Below are 24,836 nucleotides of genomic sequence, written 5' to 3'. Positions count from 1 at the left end.
GAAATGCAACTGGAGATGTGGGAATAAGGGTAAAAGAAAGTGTGTGTGTGTGTATGTGTGTGTGTGTGTGTGTGTGTTATAATATATGTGTGGAATATTACACATACACTTACACACAAAGAGAGGGAGGAGCAAGTATAAAGGCCGTGAGGTAGGAGCATACTTTATTGTTTCTGTTTCTAGGAAGAGCAAAGATATAAGTGAGACCAGAGGGAAGTGGACTATGAGAAAAGTAGAGAGGGGGTTATGAGAAAAGATCGAAGTACTGGATACTAGACTTTTCTTTTTTGATAGAGAAAATGTCGACCTGATTATGATTTTTAATTATTGCTCATTGTTTCCTAATTCTTAGTTTTCTAGTTATTAAAATTATAATTTTAAAAACTTTCAATTATATTACATTAGTTTCATTAAGTTTATTTTTGTTCTTATTGAAGCAGATTCAGAAACAAGCATATCTTAGAGCCCAAACTTAGATAATCTCCAAATTTTAACATTTATTTGCAATAAAACCTTGGGACAATTATTGAAACTCCTTAAGATTCGAATATAAGAAAGAGAAGCAAACTAGACAATTTAAGTCAAGTTCATGACATTTAATAAAATTTCAACTGATGTCTATCGCTGCCTTAGTTCAGGCTTTTATAAAAAACTGCTATAGACGGGGTGGCTTATAAAGAACAGAAGTTTATTTCTCATAGTTCTGGGGACTAGAAATCCAAGATCTAGTTTCAGGTGCATTCAGTATCTGGTGAAGACTTGTTTCCTCATTCATAGATGGCTATCATCTCTCTATGTCCACACATGACAGAAAGGGCTAAGGAGCTCTCTAGTCTCTCTTTTATAAGGGCACTAATCTCAATCATGACCTCTTTAGGCCCCACTTCCTAATATCACATTAGGGATTAAGTTTCAACATATGGATGTGAGGGAGACAAAAATATTCATTCTGTAGGACTTTCTCTTTTCTACTTATTTTATCAACTTATCTTTCAAAATATGGAAAGTTGTTGAGAGAATCCAGATCATCAGCATCTTAATTTAAACTTTTTTTCACTTACATATAAAGCCAAGTAAGATCGTTTAAAAATAATATTTGATTACTAATTTAACTGTAATTTTCAGCATATAATATAAGAAAATAATAAGAATTGAATCATAGGAATGTTGAAGAACACCAGCCAAAGATCATCAGATACCTACCAGTAGTCTAGAAGAAGTGGATTTATTTAGTGTGCTATCGCAAAGGAGAAGGCATACCAGATGAATCTCTGAGTGTGGGTAAGAAAGAGTTAGCAGTCTTGTTATTGTATTTGGGCTTATCTTGAATATTCTAAAGAGGGCTCTGGATTGGAGCTGTCTGAATTAGGGACAACCTAATAACGAATATGTTGGTAACTTTTACCTAGAAAGCAAAAACATTTGAGCAAGACTAGATTTGCTACCATACATATGCAGTAGTTAATGATGTTAATTTTTGTGGTTGCTGAATGTCCTGGTTTCCATCTTATTTCAGACCTGGTCATGGAATAGACTTGCCTTTGTTTTATTCCACTCCACAGTCACAGAGTGACTTCATCAGATTATTGTTTAGATTCTAGAGAATCGTTGAAAATATTTCAGCTTAGCTGTCAGATGCCAATTGTCAGATGCCAAAGTCATTTTTACTTTCTTGGGAGTCCCAAATGAAACTATTATATATATACTTCCCGGACATTGTTAACTGTTCACCATATTTCAGTATGCATTATTAAGCAAACTTTATGGAGGAAGGCAATTGAATTACCTAATTTTTTAGAAAGTTTTACATGAAAAATGTTATACTTCTTGGCCAATTAAAAATAACAACTCATTCTATCATGGTTTAATATGTAAGTGGCTAGAAGGCAGAGACCAGATCTGTTTAAATTATTCTTCCTAGCATCTAGCATACCATCATTCAAGTATGTGAAGTTAATTAAAACTAACTGATGATAATGTTGAACGTTCCTTTAGGAATGCAGAACATTCCCCAGAGATGAAATGAGGAGTGGAGTGTAAAGAGAGGGCATCTAGCAATAGTCTGCACCTAAATTAGAGCAAATTGAGCAAATTGGGTATGGTCTTCATGAAGAATAGTGACAAAAGCATCTCCATAGTTGTTTCCAGAGACAGCAGATCATGGATCTACTTAGGTGCATATGCACAACATTCATGATGTAGAAATTTCCCCAGATGCAAATAGAGAAAAATAGAAAGAACTGGAAAAGAAAGAAGGTGATTAGTTTAGAATTTATGGGACATAAATTTAGGATTTCCACATTGTTTTACTACATTCTTATGGATAATTGCAAAGATTGGCCCAAATAGAGAAATATTTAGCATTTTGAACCCCCAGAACAAAAAAAGATATTGTTTTCTGTGGCGAGTGACACATGTAAATTATATTCTTACATTAATGGAAAGTTATAACTACAACTGAAATTAAAATCCTGTGCTATTGTGGAAAAACAAGTTCAATGAGAAATAAAAAGTAAGTGATGACCACATAGTGTCAAGGAGCATAATGAAAAAAATGTCAAAAATAATTATATTTCTAGGGCTAATGTTTTAACTCTATAACCCTATGATATAGAGTTTAGAAGGACTCAGTCTATTAATTATATCACAGCAACATTCATTTTTTAAATGAAATATTAATCATAAATTTTCAAATGCTATGATGGAAGAGTTTTTTTAACTTGAAATTTAAGAAAATGTAGACTTTTCACTGTGAACTCCAATGCCTGCAAATTTCACATAATAGGTAACAGCGTGCTTTGCACCTGAGCAGTGGAAGAAAACACTATAAATGGAAATTCTAATTCATCTTTCTGTTTTTATACAGCTCTCTTGGAAACAATAACTTTTTATTTGTTTAATTTTTAGAAGAACAGATTATAAGAGTCAGATTTTATTTAATTCTCAGTAAGAATAATGTATCTGCACTAACAGAAAAAGCTATGCACAAAACAGAAAAGATGAAAATAACTGAACATTTATTTTCTATATGTGACATTGACAAAATTACATTTAAAAAATCAATTGTAATTGAAAATAAAAAACGCAAGAGGCAGATTAGAACATTTTTTTCAGAATGAGTATTCTAAGAATACATTTAATACCATGGAATTGAACTGCCAATATGGTTAACTAAGAACCCAAATTTTAAGTGTGTGTGTGTATGTGTGGTAAAACACATTTTATATAGAATTCATCTATCACTCTTGTATAATCCTTCCACACCAGCACTGTCTAATAGAGCTTTTTACGGTGATTGAAACATTCTATATCTGTCCTAAAATAGTAACTAATAGCTAGCCACATGTGGCTGGCTACTCAGCACTTGAAATATGGATCTTGTGACTAAGGAACTGTAGTTTAAATTTTATTTAATTTTGATTGATATATTTACATTTAAATAGCCACATGTGAAGAGTCATTACTATATTGAACACCAACATTCTAGATGACTTTATCATATTTTCACTTTCTTATGTCATTCTTTTTAGCATGGTTGGGGATAATCAATGAACTAAGAATGAGTGAATGGTGAAGTAATTCATAGAATGCCAAAGTAGACAAATTTTACATCACTCTATAATATATTATAACTTTATAATATATTTTAAATTTATTAAAGAGTTTGATGTTTTCATGTCATAATTGCAAGGCAGGATAATTGCATATCTATTTTTTAAAATAAAATTACTCTTTGTATTTTTTTGGAGCACCTCTAATTAAAAATAAAAATCATAAAATATATTTTTTAAAAAACAGAAGTTTCAAAAAGAAACTCAAAAACTTAAATTGAGGTCATTGGACTCTAATGTTATATTAAAAATTAGCCTTGCATTTTTTTTTTAGGAGGGAACATTTTATTTATATTTTTAAGAATAATGCTGGTGTTAAGAAATTATTACAGAACTATAGAAAGTTTTATTCTGCCCTCTGAAATACCTTTTCAGTTTTCTTTTGTGATGCCTAAGATTTTGTAATTTGTGATTTAGTTTTGGATTCAAATCTAGAATGCTGACACACTGGTGGGTGGCGATCGAAGTCCATCAATTCTTTGAGGCGGTATGTAAGCTGTGCCTGTATATGGATGGGCTCTGCTTTTACAAGACTACACAATGTTTGGTGTCCAAATACAGGCTCACAATCTCTGGGATGAAATATAAACTTTTAAGCAAAATATATTTAGAATACGACATGACCTTGAAAATCAATATTGCATTCTTTTTTAAGTTCAAATTCTGAAGTTAGATAGGTCTAGATTAGAACTCAAGCTCCTTTTTATGACTTCATGCTAGTCACTTTAAGCCTTAATTTCTTCACCTGGAACATATATCTGCTTCATATTTTGTGTAAGGATTAAATCAGGTAATGTATTATAAGTGTTTGGCTTTTTATCATTATCATTATTATTATTAAGAAAGTAATATATTATTCCTTAAGAAGCAAAGATATTTAGCAAATACTTTTCTATAAGGTCTATGCATTGTGAAGGAGAATGAGAAAGCTTAAAAATACAAACAGGGAACCTGTGAAATAGGTAAAAAGTATAAAAAGACATTGTTTTCTTTGTGATTTTATAAAACTTGAATCTGGTGATATCAGGAAAATAAAAACAATTTTTAAAAGTTTTTTTTTTTCATTAATAAAAGCTAAAAATAAAATGTCCTCATCCTAAAGGAGAAATTTCATGGAAACTACCTACTATAATTATGCAATTACTGTTTTATTTGACTTTTCTCAATTTAAGTATGTTTTAAAATATGCCATTAAATTTAAGAATTATTTTTGTAATTACTTTTTTATTATTATTGTGATGATGATGATGATGATGATGATGATGACTGAATGATGATGCTGATTTTGGACTTTCTCATATTTACCAAAATGACATGTAAAAGGGGCCATTTGAAAGATTAGTATTGCATGAAATAAAAAAAGAAACACCTGTTAATTGACTAATTGACTAACAGGAAATGAGATAAAAACTTTCACATCAAGTTGTATAGTTTTATGTTGTTATCACATTTGACTTAACCTATGCATTGTCTATTATTGTCGTATGTTTTTGTTAAATAAACATTGAATACTTAGGCTATCCCATGGCAGATTTGTAAAACCTAAAACAACTTTGTATTAATATGTTCATTTCATTGTTTATTATTTTTTCAATTTTTATTTTTCAATTAAGGTTGGCATTTAATATTATTTTATATTAGTTTTGGGTGTATTATATAAATGTCTAACAGCACCCTGGTTAGACATTTATATAATTCACAAATGTCTAACAGCACTCTGGTTAGACATTTATATAATTTATAAAGTGATCTACCTGGCACTATACATAGTTATAATATTACTGACTATATTTCCTATGCTATACTTTACATACCTGTGTTTACTATATTTTTTATTTAGGTATGTAAGTATAGTTGGTATACAATCTTATATTGCTTATATTAGTTTCAGGTGTACAATATGAATTGACATTTTTATACCCTACAATGTGATCACTCCACCAATTCTAGTGATCACCTGTTACAAACTCTTCGCAACATTATTGACTATATTCTCTTTCCCCTTTCCACACATCTCCCTACCTTCTCCCATTCCTTTGCTCTCTTTGTAACCATTCCTTTCCTCTCTTCTTTTTGTATCTCCACAAGCAACCTATTTCATGAATGTTTCTTTAAAATATCATCAAAAATATAAACAGCTTGAAAATGTTTAGAAACACAATGAATTCTGATTTCTTATTGTGCCCTTTAAATAATGCTATCAAGGCTTTTTTTTTTTTAAATGCGCTTTCTGAAGTGTTAAAATGTCCTATCTAGTGATGAAATTTGACAAGTAACCTTCTTGATGCCTTTTCCTAAGTACTCCATCTCCAGTGTTGAAGCTATCGACTAGTTGAATTTCTGTCTTCTCTCCAAAGCACAACTAACTCTATCAACATTATCAAATCAAAATTGCATTTTATGTCACCATATCAGGTCAATAGTACAGGAGAGTTTTCTTTGATAAAATTCTAAATTTTATTTATTTCATTGTTTTAATTATAAATTTATAAATTAAAAAATATCTTTATTGCTAAATATTTTATAGTTATTCTAATAACTAGAATAAAATATTTGAGACTTTTTTTTCATTTCTTATGGTGATATTGATTAATGAAATGCAGTAAGTTTCAGGCATACAATTCAACAGTAAGGAACATATATACATTACATTGTGTGTTCACCACCCATAGTTAGATTTCTTTCTGCATTACATATTTGACCCCTTTTATTCCATCTACTTCCCCACTACCCCCTACCCTCTGGTAACCACTAGTCTATTGTCCACGTTCATGAGTCTCTGCTTGTTTGCCCTGTTCATTTACTTTGAGGTTTATATCCCACATATAAGAAACAATTATTTTAAACTAAAATTAAGTAAAAAAATAAATGGAATATAAAGAAAATGCATTTAAAATAATGTACTACAGAACTACAATTATTGAAATTTATAAATTTGAATATAAACAAAAAATATGGAAGCATTTATTACATATATTTTTACTGCTACCTTTTCTTCTCCACAAGATCTCTCTATGGCTAAGCTTTATAATAGAAACGTTTTGTTTTTAATTGCTCCCTGATTCATTCAGTTTTACATACAGCTAAATATCTTTCTAAAACTTGATTCTGAGCCTTATACTCACTTAATGAAAAACTTAAAATGGTTTCTTATTGCCTTTAACTTAATGTTCAAATTCTTCAGATTGACATTAAGGCTTTGAAAACATAACCCCTATAATGCTGCTGTCAGCATTTAAGATAAGGTGCCCTACACTTTATAGTATTTCTAGATGCCTCCTAAATAGCACATATTCTTCTCTACATCAATCCTTTGTTCAACTCTTTCTTGAAAGCCCTCCTTTTTTTTCCCTTTAGAAAAACTGCTGTTCAAATACTATGTTTTCTACAAGTTTTTAAGTGACACTTCTCTAGGTAACTTTCTTTGTTTCTTACACAAATGCATAATCTCTTTCTAAATAATTGCCATAATACTTCATCAGAGCACTATATTGCTTATATTTTTAAACTTTGCATTAGTTTGAATGATATATAATTTTCTTCTTATGGGAACAAAATTCATATGGGTATATAGTACTTGAATAATAGTAGTAATGTGTCTTGTACACACATTAATTTATATATATATATTATATATATATTATATATATATATATCTGTTGAATAAATAAATGATCACCACAAAAGTAACGTTTCACTAGAATTAACAAGAATTTAACAGTGTCAAAAAAAAAAGTACCTGATGGTTTTGAGCATTATGTAAAGAATGTTGTGAGTTAAAAGGAAAATGAGGTTAGAGTTTAACTGCCAAATTACAAACAGGGAAAATAGATTGGACATCTTAGAAAAGGTCAGTTTTATACAGAGAAAATGAAGAGAAGATAGTGCTGCAGATGAAATAGTTTTGATTGACTTTTAGTGTATAAACCCATTACTCCTAATAAAAAGTGGTAGACCTTGAAGTGCAGATCGCGTTTAGTTTATAGCTTTTTATTTCAGAAAAGTATCATAATGGCCTTAGAGTATTCAACATTTCCTCATTACATATGTAAACTAAGATATGAGAAAAGATCAAGCACCCCATATAAATTGAACATAATTTTACAGTTCTCTAATACTTGTCAATTTCTTGTAACAAGGAAGAGATAGATAGGTGATGTATAGAGTGAATGTAAATATTTCAGAGGAGGGCACTAGTGACTTTTGGGGCTAGATATTCTTTGTTGTGCAGAGGCTGTCTTGTGCATTGTAGGATGTTTAGAAGCATTCCTGGCCTCTTCTCACTAAATGTCAGTGGTATTCTCTCTACCTCTCTTCAAAACTATAACAACCAAACATGTCTCCAGACACTGCCAGATATTCTTGGGAGGAAAAATTTACCCAGTTGATGACCACTATTTTAGAGTAAACTCCAAAACGACTTCACAAAGATGAATTGTTACATAATATTAGTGTTAATGTAAGTATTAAGAGCTCTTCATAACTTTGATAAATAAATTCTTTTGTTCAGAAACCTTTATGCAAGAAGATTGCTATAAGGCAAAGAATCACAACTCTTTCATCTGCAAAATACTTAAACATTTCAAAATTTCCCTTGATACAAATTTGCCATGGGGATATTTCGTGTTAGTCATAGTGACAGGTATATATCCATGAGAAGGATATACTGTAATGAATAAGATAAGGGATTATATTTTATTTTTAAATATATTTTCAGTTTTATTGAGATATAATTGACATATAATCTTATATTAGTTTAAGGTATACAACATACTGATTTGTTATATGTGTATATTGCAAAACGATTACCATAATGTTCATAAAATGCATTACTTCATATAGCTACATTTTTTTTTCTTGTGATGGAAACTTTTAAGATCTACTCTCTTAGCAACTTTAAATATACAATACAGTATTATTAACTATAGTTACCATGCTGTATAGAATCTCCCCAGAACTTACTAATCTTATAACTGGAAGTTTGTACCTTTTAACTACTTTCACCCAAAATAATATTTTCATCTGTCAAAGAGGAAAAAGATATGAGAGGGAGATGTGAGAGTGTTAAAAAAAAAAAAAGAAGAAGAAGAAGAAGAAAAGAAAAAGAAAAAGATGTGCAGATGGACTGATGTGCAGACAACTTATGCATAGAAGTCAGTAACATTGCCAGGTAGGTTGTACAACTTCCAGATTCTATAGATACAAAGGAAAATCTTGGGCCAGGTTCCAATTCATCCAGATGGAGAAAGAGTTGATTTTGAAGAACAACAGAGGACACCGAACATACTACAAAGCACCAATCCATAGCGTAGTCTAATAGAGAACAGAAAACATCAATTTACTGAAATGTGATTAAGATCAGGGGAGAGAAGATCAAACTGCCTAAAGTGATTTATGTTTGTGTAACTGTATTAAGAAACTTCTGTGAGCCTCAACTTCACATTCTATAATAGGTCAACAACAGAACTTTCCTTGTATGCTGTATAAAGTAATTCAATAAGCCAATGTATATAGAGAATTTATAAAAATTTATATTACTTATCAAGTATTTGATCAATGTTTTACTATTATTTTAAAAAAGCTATGACAAATAAATTTGATTTTATAACACATTTGTGGTTCTAACTAGTAGTTGGGAAAAAAATTACAAAAAGCCATTACTTATTCATTTATTCAACAAAAATTTACTTCAGTACGAGGAAATATTCCACAACCAAGGATAAACCAAGGAACAATATAAAGATCATCTCTGCTCTAAGGAGCTAGCTTTCCTAAGCTTATAGAAAACACTCAGCAACACCATTTGTGAAAACACTTGAGCTTTAGGTGTTACACTGTACAATGTTATAATGTTACAATGTAACAATTCTAGTGAAATAGAAATAGGTAATAGTACAGTACCTTGCATGTTTTAGGATCTATGTAAAGTTTAGTAGATAAATCATTAAGAAATATTCGTATAAAATTCTTTTGTGGACAAATAAAATTATCAGGATAGCATTTTCCTTTCAACCAAAGATCCACATAATGCCATAAGCAATGTAAATGATTACTACTTTGTTTACTCAATATATTATATAATTTGGAATGATGCAGTAAGCTAATATTAGATGTTAGGTTATAGTTGCTTCTCTTATTTATCAATTTGGTTATCATTTATAACATGTTAGACCTTACTTTTATATAACCTTAAATTCCAGTGGTATTGCTTTGATTACAGAAGAGATAAGGGTTTTTTGTTTGATCTGATAAAACATTTGATTTAAAACATTTTTATTTATCTACAAAACTCTTAATGATGGATAAATGTTTTTGAACCACTAACACTAAATGCTTTAAGAGCTTGTGCTTTCAAAATTGTCCATCGAATGATTTAATAGTAGCTTCACCACAGCTCTTTTCTCTTTTCTAAAATCGTTAAGGATATAGACAATCCATTCCACTGGATCAATATCATTACTTTGATTCAGATCTTGAATCATTCAAATAGAACAGGAGATATCTTTACTTTCTAACTTCATAAAGCTTTTAAAATTTTGAGTAAGAAAAGAACAATATTTGTCTATTAATCTATCTCTTGATAGCAATTGGGCTTCTTTCTAAATTTGTCAGATAAATAAAAAAATAATAAGAAAAAAAGTTTTACATATTAATAATTTTTTAGCATTACAATTTTATTTGGGCTTTTGAAACCTAAAGACCGTCAGCTTAATCACTGTACCTATTCCCTTCTTTTAATTAATTTTATTATATATTTTTTATTTTTCAGTTATGGTTAGCATACATTATTATATTACTTTCAGGTGTACAACATAGTGATTAGACATCTATATAACTGACAAAATGGTCACCCCAATAAATCTAGTACCTCTCTGACATCATACATAGTTATTAATATATCACTGATTATATTTCTTATGCTATACTTTATATCTCCATGACTACCAATTTATATTTCTTTTTTTTTCTATTTCTTTTTATTTGAATTTTTAAAAATACTTGTTTTTCAGGGATCTCTGTTATATCAACTCTAGGAAAACAGTCATATCTCTTAAACTTTAGTAGCAGGGCTAGATAAAGGAGAAATTGATTAATTTACAGTGAGATAATTAAATTTTTTTTTCCTTGGTCTTATTTTACATTTTGCAATATTTCAGTCATTCAAAAAAGTACAGAGAATAATATACTAAATACCTATGTATCTACCACCCACATCTGTTAACATTCTGGGATATCTAGTACATATCTCATGTTCAAAACATTAAGATATAATTTGAAGCCCCACTTAACTGCCTGTTTTCTGATTTCCCTTCTTCCCTAGAGATGGTCACTCTTCTGAGTGAGCAAGAATTCCATCTTTCTGTTTATTTTTTTACTTTTTATTATTATGCATTTCTAACTTTTTCTTTACTTTTCCTCTTTATTATTTATTGCTTGACTGCATATTTTTTCCTAATACATATATAGTTATTCCTTATATTTTTCCTAAATCAAGGAAGGATCTTAACTTTACCTCCTTCCTCCTCCTCCACTAATAATCTATTATTATTCACAAGTATTTTAGTTTCATCTTTTTTAGCCTCTAAATTGGTTATTTTTTTACATTACAATCAGTAGTTAATTAAATTTGCCAATATATTTTACTATTTTTTTTAATTTAATTTTCTTATTAGTTTCAAGTATACAGTACATTGGTTAGACATTTACATAGTTTATAAAGCGATCCCCCTGATTGCTCTTTCTCTCTTCTGGCTCTCCACCTAGCCATTGCATTAATGCTAACTGAGTCTGTTTTTGATTAGTTTGTTCTTTTTCGATCATTAGATTCTGCATATAAGTGAAATCATATGGTATTTATCTTTCTCTGTCTGATTTATTTCACTCAGCATAATAACCTCTAAGTCCATCCATGTTGTTACAAATGGTAGGATTTCATTTTTTTTTTTAATGGCTGAGTAATATTCCATTGTATTGGAATATTACTTTATCCAATCATCTGTTGATGGGCATTTAGGTTGCTTCCATATTTTGGCTATTGTAAATTGTGCTGCCATGAATATCGGGGTGCATAGATCTTTACCAATTGTTTTGGTTTTCTTTGGCTAAATATCCAGAAGTGCAATTACTGGGTCAAAAAGTACATTTTTAATTTTTTTGAGAAAACTTCATGCAATTTTCCATAACTGCTATAACAATTTGCAATCTCACCAACAATGTATGAGGTTTCCCTTTTCTCCACATCCTCACCAGCACTTGTTGTTCTTTGATTTATTGATGATAACCATTCTGACATGTGTCTGATATCTCATTGTGATTTTAATTTGCATTTCTCTGATGATTAGTAACCTTGAGCATCTTTTTATATGTCTATTGTCCATCTGTATTTCCTCTTTGAAAAAAATATCTGTTCAGGTCTTCTGCCCATTTTTTAATTGGGTTGTTTTGTTGTTGTTGTTGTTGTTGAGTTGTATGACTTCTTTATATATTTTGGATATTAACCTCTTATCAGACGTATCATCAGAGAATTTTTTCTCCCAATCATCAGTTATCTTTTTGTTTTGTTGATGGTTTCCTTTGCTGTACAGAACTTTTTAGTTTGATGTAGTCCCATTTGTTTATTTTTTCTTTTGTTTCCCTTTCCCAAGGAGATATATCTGAAAAGAAATTACTGTTAGCAATACCAGAGAATTTACTATCTTTTCTTTTTGAAATTTTATGGTTTCAGGTCTTACATTTAAGTCTGTAATTCATTTTGAGTCTATTCTTATATACGGTGTAAGAAGGTGGTCTAGTTTCTTTCTTCTTTCCTTCCTTCCTTCCTTCCTTCCTTCCTTCCTTCCTTCCTTCCTTCCTTCCTTCCTTCCTTCCTTCCTTCCTTCCTTCCTTTCCTCCTCCTCGTCCTCGTCCTCCTCCTCCTCCTCCTCCTCCTCCTCCTCCTCCTCCTCCTCCTCCTTCTTCTTCTTCTTCTTCTTCTTCTTCTTCTTCTTCTTCTTCTTTCTTCTTCTTCTTCTTTTCTTCTTCTTCTTTTGCATGTACCTGTTCAATTTTCTCCACACCATATATTGAAGAGACTATCTTTACCTCATTCTATATTCTTGCCTTCTTTGTCATATATTAAGTGAGTGTATAGGTGTACATTTATTTCTCGGCTCTCTATTCTGTTCCATTGATCAATGTATATGCTTTTATGCTAGTACCATGCTGTTTTAATTATTGTAGACTTGTAGTATAGTTCAATATCAGGTAGTGTGATACCTCCAATTTTGTTCTTCTTTCTCAAGATTGCCGTGGCTATTTGGGGTCTTTTATGGTTCTGTATAAATGTTAAAATTATTTGTTCTAGCTCTCTGAAAAATGCCATTGTTATTTTGATAGGGATTGCATTGAATCTATAGATTACTTTGGGTAGTATGGACATTCTAATGATGTTGATTCTTCTTATCCATGAGCATGGTATATGCTTTCATTTATTTGTATCTTCTTCAATTTCTTTTTCATTGACATTATTTTTTGACAACGGGTCTTTTACCTCTTTGGTTAATTTGATTCTAGGGTATTTTATTGTCTTCAATGCAATTATAAATGGAACTGTTTTCTTAATTTATATTTCTAAAAGTTCATCATTGGTGTATTAAAATGCCACTGACTTCTGAATATTAATTTTGTATCCTACTATTTTACAAAATTCATTGATTAGTTCTAACAGTTTTTTGGTGGAATCTTTCAAGTTCTCTATACTATCATGTCATCAGCAAATAACAAGAGTTTTACTTCTTCTTTTCCAATAGATTACACATGTATATAAAATCATATGGCATTTGTCTTTATCTAACTTACTCCACTTAGCACAATATCTTCTAGGTCCATCACAAAATATCTTTTTCCATCCCTTTACTTTCCATCTGTGTGTGTCTTTCAATATGATGTCAGTCTCTTATAGTCAGGCTATGTAAGAGTCTTGTTTTCTTATCCACTCAGTCACCCTATCTTTTGATTGGAGCATTTAATCCTTTTTCATTTGAAGTACTTATTGTACATATGTAGTTATTGCCGTAGTTTATTCTTATTTTTGATACATTCTTTTTTTCTTCTTCTTCTGAAAGATGTCTCTCCAACATTTCCTGTAATACTGGCTTGGTGGTGACAAACTCCTTTAGCTTTTTCTTGTCTAGGAAGCTCTTTATCTGTCTTTTGATCCTAAATGATAACTTTGCTCGGTAAACTAATTTTGGTTGTAGGTCCTGGGTTTTCATTACTTTGAATATTTTGTGTTAAGCCCTTCTGGCTTACAAAGTTTCTGTTGAGAAATCTGCTGACAGTCTTATGTGAGGTCCCTTGCAGATAATTAACTACTTTTCTCTTGCTGCCTTTAAGATTCTCTGTCTTTAAACTTTGGCATTTTTAATTATGTGTCTTGGTGTGGGCCTGATGGGTTCATCTTGTTTGAGATTATATATATATATCTATTTCTTTAATAACTTCTTTAAACTTTTTAAAAACTTCTTTAGAGAAGTTTTCTGTCATAATTTCTTCCAATAAGTTTTCAATTCTCTGTTCTCTCTCTTCTCCTTCATATACCCTTATGATGAGAATATTGTTATACTTGATGTTGTCACAGATACTCCACAAACTATTTTCATATTTTAGAATCTTTTTTCTTATTGCTGTCCTGATTGGGTGTCCTCTGCTACCCAATCCTCTAAATCACTGATTCAATCCTCTACTTCATCTAAGCTGTTGATTCTCTCTAATGTACTCTTCATCTCAGATATTGTATTCTTAATTTCTGACTGGTTCTCTTTTGTGTTTTTATCTCTGATTTTATGTTATCTATCTCTTTGTTAAAGTTCTCACTGAGTTCATCTACTCTTCCCCTAAGTACATTGAGCATCCTTAGAACCAGAGTTTTGAACATCTGGTAGATTGCTTGTCTCCATTTTTCTTTTGAGTTCTTTTTCTGGAGCTTTGTTCTATTTTTTCATGTAGGACATGTTTCTTTGTCTCTCCATTCTGGCTACTTCTCTGGGTCTGTTTCTATGTATTCGGTGGAGTTCTTAAGTCTCCTGGTCTTAGTAGAGTGGCCTTATATAGTAGATGTCCTATGAGGTCCAGTGGCACAGTCTTCACTGGTCACCTGAGCGAGACAATCCAGATATGTCTCTTGTATGGATTGTATGTGTCCTCCTGTTATAGTTGAACCTTGGTTTCTGTTTGTACGTCAGTGAGAGAGATTGACCCTTGGGCTGATTGGTTTGACTGGTGAGGGGCTGAATCTACAGAGCAGGATTTGCTTTAGCAGAGCTCTGGTGCCTGCCCAATCTGTTCTTTGGATGTATTCTCCTCAGATGCAGCCCTTGGAGGTGCTCTGGCTCTGGCTTTGGTTGAAGCCAGATAATGGGTTTGCCATCCCTAGGGCCTCCTGGGAGGGGTCCTGCAGGCCAAGTTCAGCTACAGCCTGTGCACCTCTGGGGCCACCTGGTAAGAGTCACCAAACAATCCACACATGGCTGCCACTCATGCTGGGCTTATAGGTTCCTTGAGAGACCAAGCAGGGAACTAAGGCTCGCTGTTGTTAGTGCAGAGCTTGGGGCTGCTCAGCATGTGGTAGAGGGCACGCCAAGGCCACCTGCTTCTTCTTTGGGTTTTGTGAGCCTTTGAGAGATTTCAGGAAAGTCTGCAGCAAGAGCCAAAGCAGGCTACTTGTGCGGAATAAACCACTGAAAGCGTCTTGGGTAGACCCATAAGTTGGCTGAAGCAAGGTTTCAGGGAATCACCTGGGTGGAGAAACCTGTGTTATCCAGATTGATAGAGATTCAGATATGGCAACCACCTATGTCCCCACGCTGGGAGCAGGGATGGCTCAACAAAGGAACAAAGGACACTGCCAGCACTTCTGTCCGGGAGAAAGTCACCCCTCCAGTCCTCAACCTGAAGCCCAACACTCAGTGTCTCCCTGTATCTCTGTGGCACTCCTCAAGCAGCTGCTCCAGCACTGGAGTGCAGAGCAAGTGTGTCTGTCAGCGAGTAAGTCCAAGTGTGGATCTCTTAAGAGGAAGATCTGTACCTACCACAGTCCTCACTCTCACTCAGCCAGTCTCTGCTGGTTTTCACAGCCAGAGGATGTGGGAACTTCTCTTCCTGATGCTGGAATCCTGAGCTGGGGAGCCCAGTGTGGGACCAGAACCCCTTGTTCCTCAGATGGGAGAAAGGGCTCTGCAGCCAAGATAATGCTCTTGGTTCTCAACTGCAACATGTGATTGGGGACGAGGCCATTTCACCTCTGCACCTCCTATAGGTTCGAGGACCTCTTATGTTTGACCGTAGTTGTAGGAATTCTATTCAGCCAGACCTCAGGCGACTCCCAGTGACGGTTGCTCTGTAGATTCGTTATAATTTTGGTGTGGTCACAAGAGGAGTTGTGCACAGCCTCTACCTTCTATACCATCTTGAACAGTCTTCCATATTTTAATAATTTTAAAGATAGGAACAAGGAATATTTTTTCCTACAAAAGTTTTAGATAGGAAATATTATGCTTTTAAAATATTTACATATTTTGCTTGATTGCTATCAAGTACTGAAAAATTATCTGTGGGTGAGTATATCTTTATTTTTATATGCCTGTGTGAAACTTTCTTATTTGCTCACATTTTGAGAGAAATAGAAAGTAGTTCATTCATTTATTTGTCCAAAATTTATAGACCACTTACAACATATCAGGTATTTTGTTGGCATCTGGAAACACAATTGAACAGGTTAAGATCTTAGATTTCAAATGCTCAAAATGTGATAGATGAAGCAGCCATGCAAAGGATTTTATTTTTTTACTAAGTTCAGTGTTTTTATAATAACAGTATACATCCGTATTTTGAAATAATTTAAACTTAATTATTTACTGTTCCCTGTCACTCATATATATAAATATATGTTATAAACATTAAATATTATATATACATAAATTTATGTTCAATAAATATGGTGTTGTAAAGTTGACTTATTTGAAAACATTTAAAAACAGACAGAAATTGTTAGTTCCCTCCTCCCCCCAAAAATCTGAGTTTACTATACAAGACAAAGCAAAGATAAATTAATAACAGTAATAATAATGTGTTTTTACTATCCATCCCCCCCCTTTATTTTACTATCATTAATTGGTATAATACAAACTTATATCAGTAATTTAATTCAGAGTTAATGTACCAAACTAATGATACGAAGATATATAAAAGCTGTCATTCTCTTCTGTGATGAAGTAGAGCAAGTGAAATGCAACTCATATTGCACCTAGACTGGGAAAAAAAATATTTCCAAAGCAAGCATGGAATTACTATTTAAGTAAAATTTAGTTAAAAAATATATTTTCAATTTTTTGAAATATGTTTGAAATGAAAAACTACAGACAAGTAGAAAAACTATAAATAAGAAATATAGACATGGAAAAAAACGTTTTTATAAATTTTAATAGATAACATGGTGAAGATACAATAAAAAGTTTGGATTATACATTATTTACATTCTCATTTCTACTCATTAGTAAAGATTGATAGCATAATATATGCATAAATTCAAGATTATTTTATAAAATTATTATCTTATTATCTATTGTACATTGTGCCATTACTGAAAAATTCTCCATTTATTTTCATATGTAACAAAATAATACATAAAAATATGTTTACATGGTTTCAATTATTAAAATAATATACATATTTTTAAGAAATCCTAGAAATTGAAGACTTAACATTGACTCAGCTTTTTAGATGATTACAATTTTTATTTAGTCTTTTTTTGCCTGAGATAACTAAGTATAGTATTTCTATACCAATTTAAAGATATTATTTCTAGAATGTCATTGATATTTCAGTAAAATAATTTTATCCTAATTTTATACTAAGGAAGTGTTCGAATAACACCTTTATACATAAAATAAAATGAGTAATGAAAATAAAATAAGAAGAATAACAAAGATCTTTATCATTAATTAAAAATCTGTTTGAACCCAAATTACTTCTTGTTACTAAACAAAATGATTTGAGATAGAATCAAATTAGGGGCAATAATCATATTATTGTAATATCTGATATGGTAAAAAATGTAATTTTGTGTATATTGCTAACATGGTGTGTTTAAAGAAGAATGCTGACATTTCATGGAACTAGAATTTTGGCTGAATATTTGAATAAATGTCATCCCAATTGAGTTCACCTGCCAAAATCAGATGATCAGAGAAAAGTAGTTTACATATGTGATATTTCCATTAAAAAAAATTTTCCATTTCATAATCATTGAAAGTTATTATCTAATGCTATCCAATGCAGAAAATCTGTACTAGAAAGAAAGTCAACAATAGACATATAATTCAACTAAATATGAGCTAAGAGTAAAAGTCAATCTTTAAGGTTTATTACATGAATATTTAAGGTTAATTTTACATACAACAGGCTCCAACAAATTTCAATTAAACTTTTATTAAGTGTTTCAGAAAAAAAAACAACAAACTGATAAGAAGATATATAAAAATTTTAGTGTGTTAATTTATTTAATAATTTGTTTATTAAGTGCAGATTTTGCCTAAAACATTATGCAAACACTAAAGATACAGCAGTGACTATTTGAAAATTGCACAAGAGTAAAAGAGAACATGTAGCAGAGGTATCTGAACAAATTTTAGGGTAATGAAAGATTTCCCTTAGCAAATAACATTTGAGTTAAGATTTAAAAGAGTTAAATAAGCAAAGAATCCCCCAAATGGAGAATTTCAGACAATTTATAGAAAGGCAAGATGAAACATATGTAATAAAAGGATCTAAAAGAAAGTATACTTCCGGAGAATTCAAAGAATGAAATTGAGTGTTAGAAGGCAAGAGAGTACAGAATTGTACAGACCATGTAGGTCTTAAGGGATATACTAATGATTTTGCTTTGAAACCTAAAAGCAAAGATTAACCATGCAAGATTTCAACCAGATAATTGATGTGATCAGATTGATGTTTTAAAAAGACAATTTTGTCTAGTTTTAGAATTTAGAAGGGTGAAAAATTGACACAAGAGAGATCATTCACTGATGTAGCAAACTAGATAAAAAAGTGATTGTGGAGCTATAAAAAAAGAAATGAGATTTGAAAATTACCTAAGAGGTAGATCAACCAGAATTGGAAATTAGTTGATTGATTTTAAGAAAGATAAGGGAACAGGAGGTGTCTGATGTACATAGCTGGATACAGCTCATAGTATCTATAAAACTAGAGATTACTGGAAGAGGAATGTAGTGGGAGAGGGTTGGAGACTTTGAGTTCAGTTTGGACATATCAAATGTGCCATGTCTTTTAGATATTCAAGTGGGCACGTCGAATAGTTTCCGTGTATAAATAAGTATAGCTTGTGGCACAGAACTGTTGTAGGATATAAACCTGAAAGTGATTGGTGAGAAGATAGAAACTGAAAAGATGGTTTTGGATGAAAAAATCTGGAGAATTATCTGAGAACAGATTACGAATCCGCTTCGTGGTGATCTCAATATTTAAAGACGAAATTTAAGAAGACAACCCAACAGAATCTGAGAGACAGTAACTTAGAGATGTAAGAGTTGGATCAGATATGTGTGTGGGGTTGGAGTGGGGAGTGGGGAGAGATGTTAGAAAAACCTAGGCAAGCCAAGACAATTCTTAGGAACAGAGTCTAATCAACATTTTAACTAATTCTGATGTCAAATGAAAGTATTGTATTGTATCCCTTGATTTTGGTAACTTAGAAGTTATTTGGTCGTCTTCCCGAATGTTTCATAGAAATACATGTTATGCATATAATTTGCTTTGGTATTTGCTTATAATTGAATTCTGTATTTCAGATCTAAAGCGAATGCTGAACCACGCTTCAGGGGGCCATTTGTTACACAAATCTCCGCCTCTCATAAACTATTGAAACTAAAAAGGGCAGAGCTAAGAGGAATAAGACTATATTCTGTTTTCCTCTAACAGCTACCTGCCACTATATATTTTACTTTATTGAAATAGATATTTCCCCATATGTATTTGACATGCACCATTTCTGTACACTGAGTAGATCAGGAGTGCCAGGAAAATAACACTCCCCTTCCAGAGCAAAGCTCAACCAAACTCTAATGAGAATTGGTAAATATTCCCTAAAAAGTCCTGTCCCTCACCCACCAAGTAACATTACTCTGACTCATGCCCTTCCTTGTTTCACAATTCCAGAGCAGGATTGAAACCTAGTTGCCCATGTTGCAATCTCCTGAGTAACATACTTTTTCTTTTCTTCTGTCCCACTTCTGTTTTACTTCTCAGTGCTTCCTGAGATCACCCCTCAAAAAACATGTATCAAGGTTAGTTTGTTAGGATTTCGTATTAGTTAGAGTTCTCCAGAGAAACAGAACTAATAGGATAGATGGACACACACACGCGCACACACACACAATAAGTAATTGTCACACACAATTATGGAGATTGGCAAGTCTTAGATCTTCAGGCTGAGTTTGCAAGCTAGAGACTAGAAGAACCAATAATTTAGTGTCATTCTGAGTCCAAAAACCTGAGAACCAGAACTGATGTAGTTTCAGTCTGAAGGCCAGCAGGATCAAGACCCAGGAAGAGCAGATGTATTAGTTCAAGTATAAAGGCAGGAAAAACAAACAAACAAACAAACAAAAAACGATGTTCCAACCTCTAGGCCATCAGATAGGAAGAATCCTCTCCTACCTGAAGGAGGGTCAGCCTTTTGGTTTTATTCAAGCCTTCAACTGATTCGATGAGGCCCACTCACAATATAAGAAATCTGCTTTCCTTAGTCTACCAATTTCCTCCAAAAAACACTCTCACAGAAACACTTAGTATAATGTTTGGCCAAATATCTGGGCATCTCATGGTGTAATCAAGTTGACACATAAAATTAACCATCACAGACACTGAACTTACCACAAATTTCTTTCCCAGAATCACATTTTTTTGATCTTCTGCAACCATTTTCTCTGTATATTGTTTTATATGTCAGGAGAAAATTAAATTTTGCTTTATGTACATATGTTTAAATTTCAAAAAGCCATCACCTCATTTTGCTCAGAATTAATTTGGTTCACATCTGTTACCATAATTATTAGTATTTTTCCTTCACTTCAGAAAATGTTCTGCTTTGAAAACAAAATATGATTATCTGACTAATAACCGTGTTAATGATAATAGAAAAAAATGAATGAAGAGTATTTAAATCCTCGAACTATTCTACTAGTTAAAAAAAAAAAAAAAACATGTGATGGATATGTGTCACATTATTTCAAATTAGTTTTTCTTCCTGGGTAATTTTGCACTGCAATTATTTATCATGATGTCTACGGAATGCCTATTTGTAACCTGGATATTGCTGATTATCTTAATATATTTTCTTGTTTAAAGGATTGAGTAGAATGCATTTGAAAACTAGAATTTTTTTTTTTAAGTATGATAGATCTTCCACAGGTTCATACTTTATTGTTCTATATGTAAGAAATCTGAATAATATTTTCCTGAAATAAGAACTAAGATAAAAATTACACAGTTGATTTATACTTATTTGATTGACTTCAAAATCAGAGAGTGAGTATAACCCTAGGGTAGTTCAGTTATTCCATCACCACTAAGGAAAGGATGAGTATAATTGTGGCTATCAGGAGAGCGCAGAGCCTGTTTTGTTCATTGTGAACAAAGACAATAGGAAAAGACAATTGCATGTTGACTGTGGGACACACAATGCCAGGACTAGTAAAGTCTCATAAAGAAATGAGAGTGTTTATACTGCCTCCTTTCCATAGCTTAATTTCCATTTCTTCTATGAAATATGTATCTTTGTGTTTCTTAAAGAATATTACATGGCATAAAGTCATAAATATAAATGTCTTAAAGTATTCTTGAATCTTTTTCCACTAGGGATGATTTTATTGCTAAATGGAAATAATTTTATAACAATTATATTGTAGTTGTAGCATATATAATAAAATATTAACTTTTAGTAATATTATAAGTAATTATTTTAAACAATTTACTAACTCTAGAGCAAGTAACATGCTAAGTGCTGCATTACTGCATTTTCAAAAAGATTCTGCATAATGCTAGTGAGACAGTAGTTGATCTCTAGTTCTTTGTGCATTCCCTATTATGAGTTTCTGGTATTCCTGCAACAATGAAAGTGTTGTTATTCAAATGCACATAAATGCATTCAGTCCATAATAATAGTATTCATAGCTGTCTATAAATAGTTGAAGAAACAATTGTATGAAATGCTTGATATTCATCTGAACCACTTTTTGCAATTTCACTTTTAAATTCAGATTTCAGAAATAACACAACAGTGGTGCTCATAAAATATTCAGATATTTTTGTTAGCTTTTCATGGACAGGATGGTAGCTTCTTAAAATTACATACTCTGTTTCATCAAATCTAAGAAATCCCTTATAAATAGACACAATTATAAGAAATAGCATGAAACAACATAATGTATGATTACTAAATATGTCGTTTTATATGTGTTTAATGACCTTTTTATTTTTTTCTAGATACACCATCAGTTAAGATTATACCATCCACTCCTTTTCCACAAGAAGGACAGCCTTTAATTTTGACTTGTGAATCCAAAGGAAAACCACTGTAAGTGATTTAATGAGCAATGAAATTTTTCACTTTTTCTTCCATTCTACTTTGATTGCAAGCTTTAACTGCAGAAATCCACTGTTTTTGTTGTTGTTGTTGTTGTTGTTGTTTGTTGTTGTTTTTGTCTTTCTTTGGTGGGCAAAGTGAACTCTAGAACAGAAAATCTCTGAACCATGTCTTCATTAAATGTCTGTGGAAGATTGTTCTTTTACTTTGTCATCTAGTGAAGTTTCTGGGAAGGTTTCCAGCTGTGATTTTTTTTTCTCCCCAGTAACATATTTCAACCTGAAAGGAGTATAGGCTTAATCAGTCACTGTTTACATCATCAGATTGATAGAAGTTACACATTGCTGAACTTGGTTCTCTCATGAAAAACTTTGAAAATATTAAAGCATCCTCAAAATATGCCCAAGTTTTAAAGTTATAAAGAAAATTATTTTCATAATAAGGAAAATCAACTCTGTATTTCTTATATAGCAGCTCCCATGAAACATGATTTGTGAATGTCATAGGCTTGGAGGTAATATGAATGAAAGCTCAATGTTTTCAATTGCATAGTTATGCATTATGAAATTTACGAGTTCTAACATCACTTCAACTCTAAAATTATGCTTTTTAATATTTTGCGTTAACACACAGCTAACTCTAGTTTTTATACAAAAATCAAATCGGTATAGATTATCCAAATATGGATTATTCAAAGACTATTTGAAAGCCATTTGATCATTCTAAGATAGTAATACTCTAAATTTAGCTTAATAATTTATTTGATTTTTAAAAGCCTCCATATTGATTTGCATTTATGTTTAAAATTTAATAAGAGGGACTTAATTATTCTCTGTATATAATTATATGGGATATAGCGTCTATACAAATCAAGTTAAATTATTAAAAATTTTTAAAATAATATTTGTTATTTAGTGTAGATTTCATATTATTTCATGAGGAATTTTTCTAAAAGAATTTTAAGACAAAAGTTTGAAACTTTAGCTTCCTCAGTTGTATCGCATTATATTTTTTAAGACACAAAGCAAGTTTACTATCACAGTTTGATATTTTAAAACTGCTTTCTTCCAATAATTATTTTCTAGAGATATAAAAATACAGATTTAAAGAGCATATTTTGAATTAGTGCATTATTTTCTTCTATATTTTAAGAAACATTTAGATAATTTTAAACTTTGAAAGGAAAACATTTTTTAGTAATATTTCTGTATATATCCTTCATAATTTATTTTAATAATTCTTACCTTCTGATAAGATTAAATTGCCAGAGAAAACATTTTCCAACTGCAGTTTGCTATCTGAATTTGACAGTACATTTTAGTTTTAAAGTTTCAGCAAGAGCTTTTGACTACAATTGCAGTACTTTAACTAGGGAATGACGTATGATAGACTCTAGTAAGCTTTAGACATACTTAAATCCTACTTTCTTTACTTCTGATTCTCTGTCCCTAACACCAGAACCTGTTTCTAACTTTCCCTTCCATTGCTACTCCTGTTCCTTTCACTTATTTTCCAATTCTGTCTGTCTTTCTCTTTTTTTTTTGCTTCTGTTTTTATTTTTCTTTTTGTTTTTTCTTATAACCTCAGGGGTCAACATATGGGGATATGGAGGAACATGATCAGAATCAGGGCATAGCAAATTTTGCTTTCATTTTCTCTCCTTAGAGCTGCCCCAAAGTACATATGCGTACATTTGGGCAACTTAAATAACTAAATAAGGTGATAAGGGGAAATATAATATATAGAACACTTGAAAATATATATGTAGACATCCCTACTCAAATAGCAACTGATTATCTGTCAATGATCTACTCTTTGATTTCGTATCCACTCCAAACAATAGAAACAGCATTTTATTTTTGTGAGAAATTAGATTGTGATGTCTAAGTAATTAGATATTTAAGTAGTCCATTTCCGTAAGCTGAGATATGGTTGAATAGATGTGCCTAATTATCGGTCTCTGTTCCAGCTATCTGGAAATAAACTTGGACTTAGATATGTAATGATCTGCACTATAAATGACCAAAAAGTATAATAATCTCTTATTAATTAATTAACTAATTTGAAAATACAAAAGTTCTGGAAGTTTAACTATAGAAAGTATCTCCTTTCTCAGAAGGATCCTGATTAATATCATTTTGCAAATAGGTAAAGGAAACACGAAAAGTATTCTTATTTTGCAGAAGAGAAAACTAAAGCTCAGCAATGTAAACCAAATTTTTCTTATTCACTCATATTGAAAGTGGATGAATTAGGATTTAAACTCAGTTTAATCATTGCTCAAAGTTTACATTCTTTCAGCTATTTTCTGTTACTTCAATTGCTGAGTCTAAATTCCCACTTATGTTAGCCCAAGTCAATCCTGATAAACTCAGATGGGTCCTATAATAATGTTCAGCACTGAAATTGAACTCATGGATGCTTGAAGGTGAAGAAGTAGCTAATCTCAAGACATATTTTACTCTTGCAATCCTCTTTTATCAAACTTTTTTCTATAATTAGCCCCTTTCTCAAAACTTGCCAAATTCTTATCAAACTGACCATATCTAGTTTGAGTTTATAAAAAAAAAAAAATTCTTAAGTAC

The 24,836-nt window shown here is 31.5% G+C and overlaps 1 protein-coding gene across 1 annotated transcript in view; it reads left to right on the top strand.

Moving 5' to 3' along the window:
* The window catches only part of CADM2 (cell adhesion molecule 2), a 992,109-nt gene that overhangs the window by 858,340 nt on the left and 108,933 nt on the right, over positions 1-24,836 (top strand). The window contains exon 6 of the mRNA XM_011356419.1: positions 22,152-22,242. Coding sequence (XP_011354721.1) covers positions 22,152-22,242 — 91 coding nt within the window. The remainder of the gene's footprint in view (positions 1-22,151; positions 22,243-24,836) is intronic.

The sequence above is a fragment of the Pteropus vampyrus genome, unplaced genomic scaffold, assembly GCF_000151845.1.
Source record: "Pteropus vampyrus isolate Shadow unplaced genomic scaffold, Pvam_2.0 Scaffold26, whole genome shotgun sequence".
Lineage (NCBI taxonomy): Eukaryota > Metazoa > Chordata > Mammalia > Chiroptera > Pteropodidae > Pteropus > Pteropus vampyrus.
Note: the sequence above shows the minus strand (reverse complement) of the source record. Positions and strands in the feature narration are given on the sequence as shown.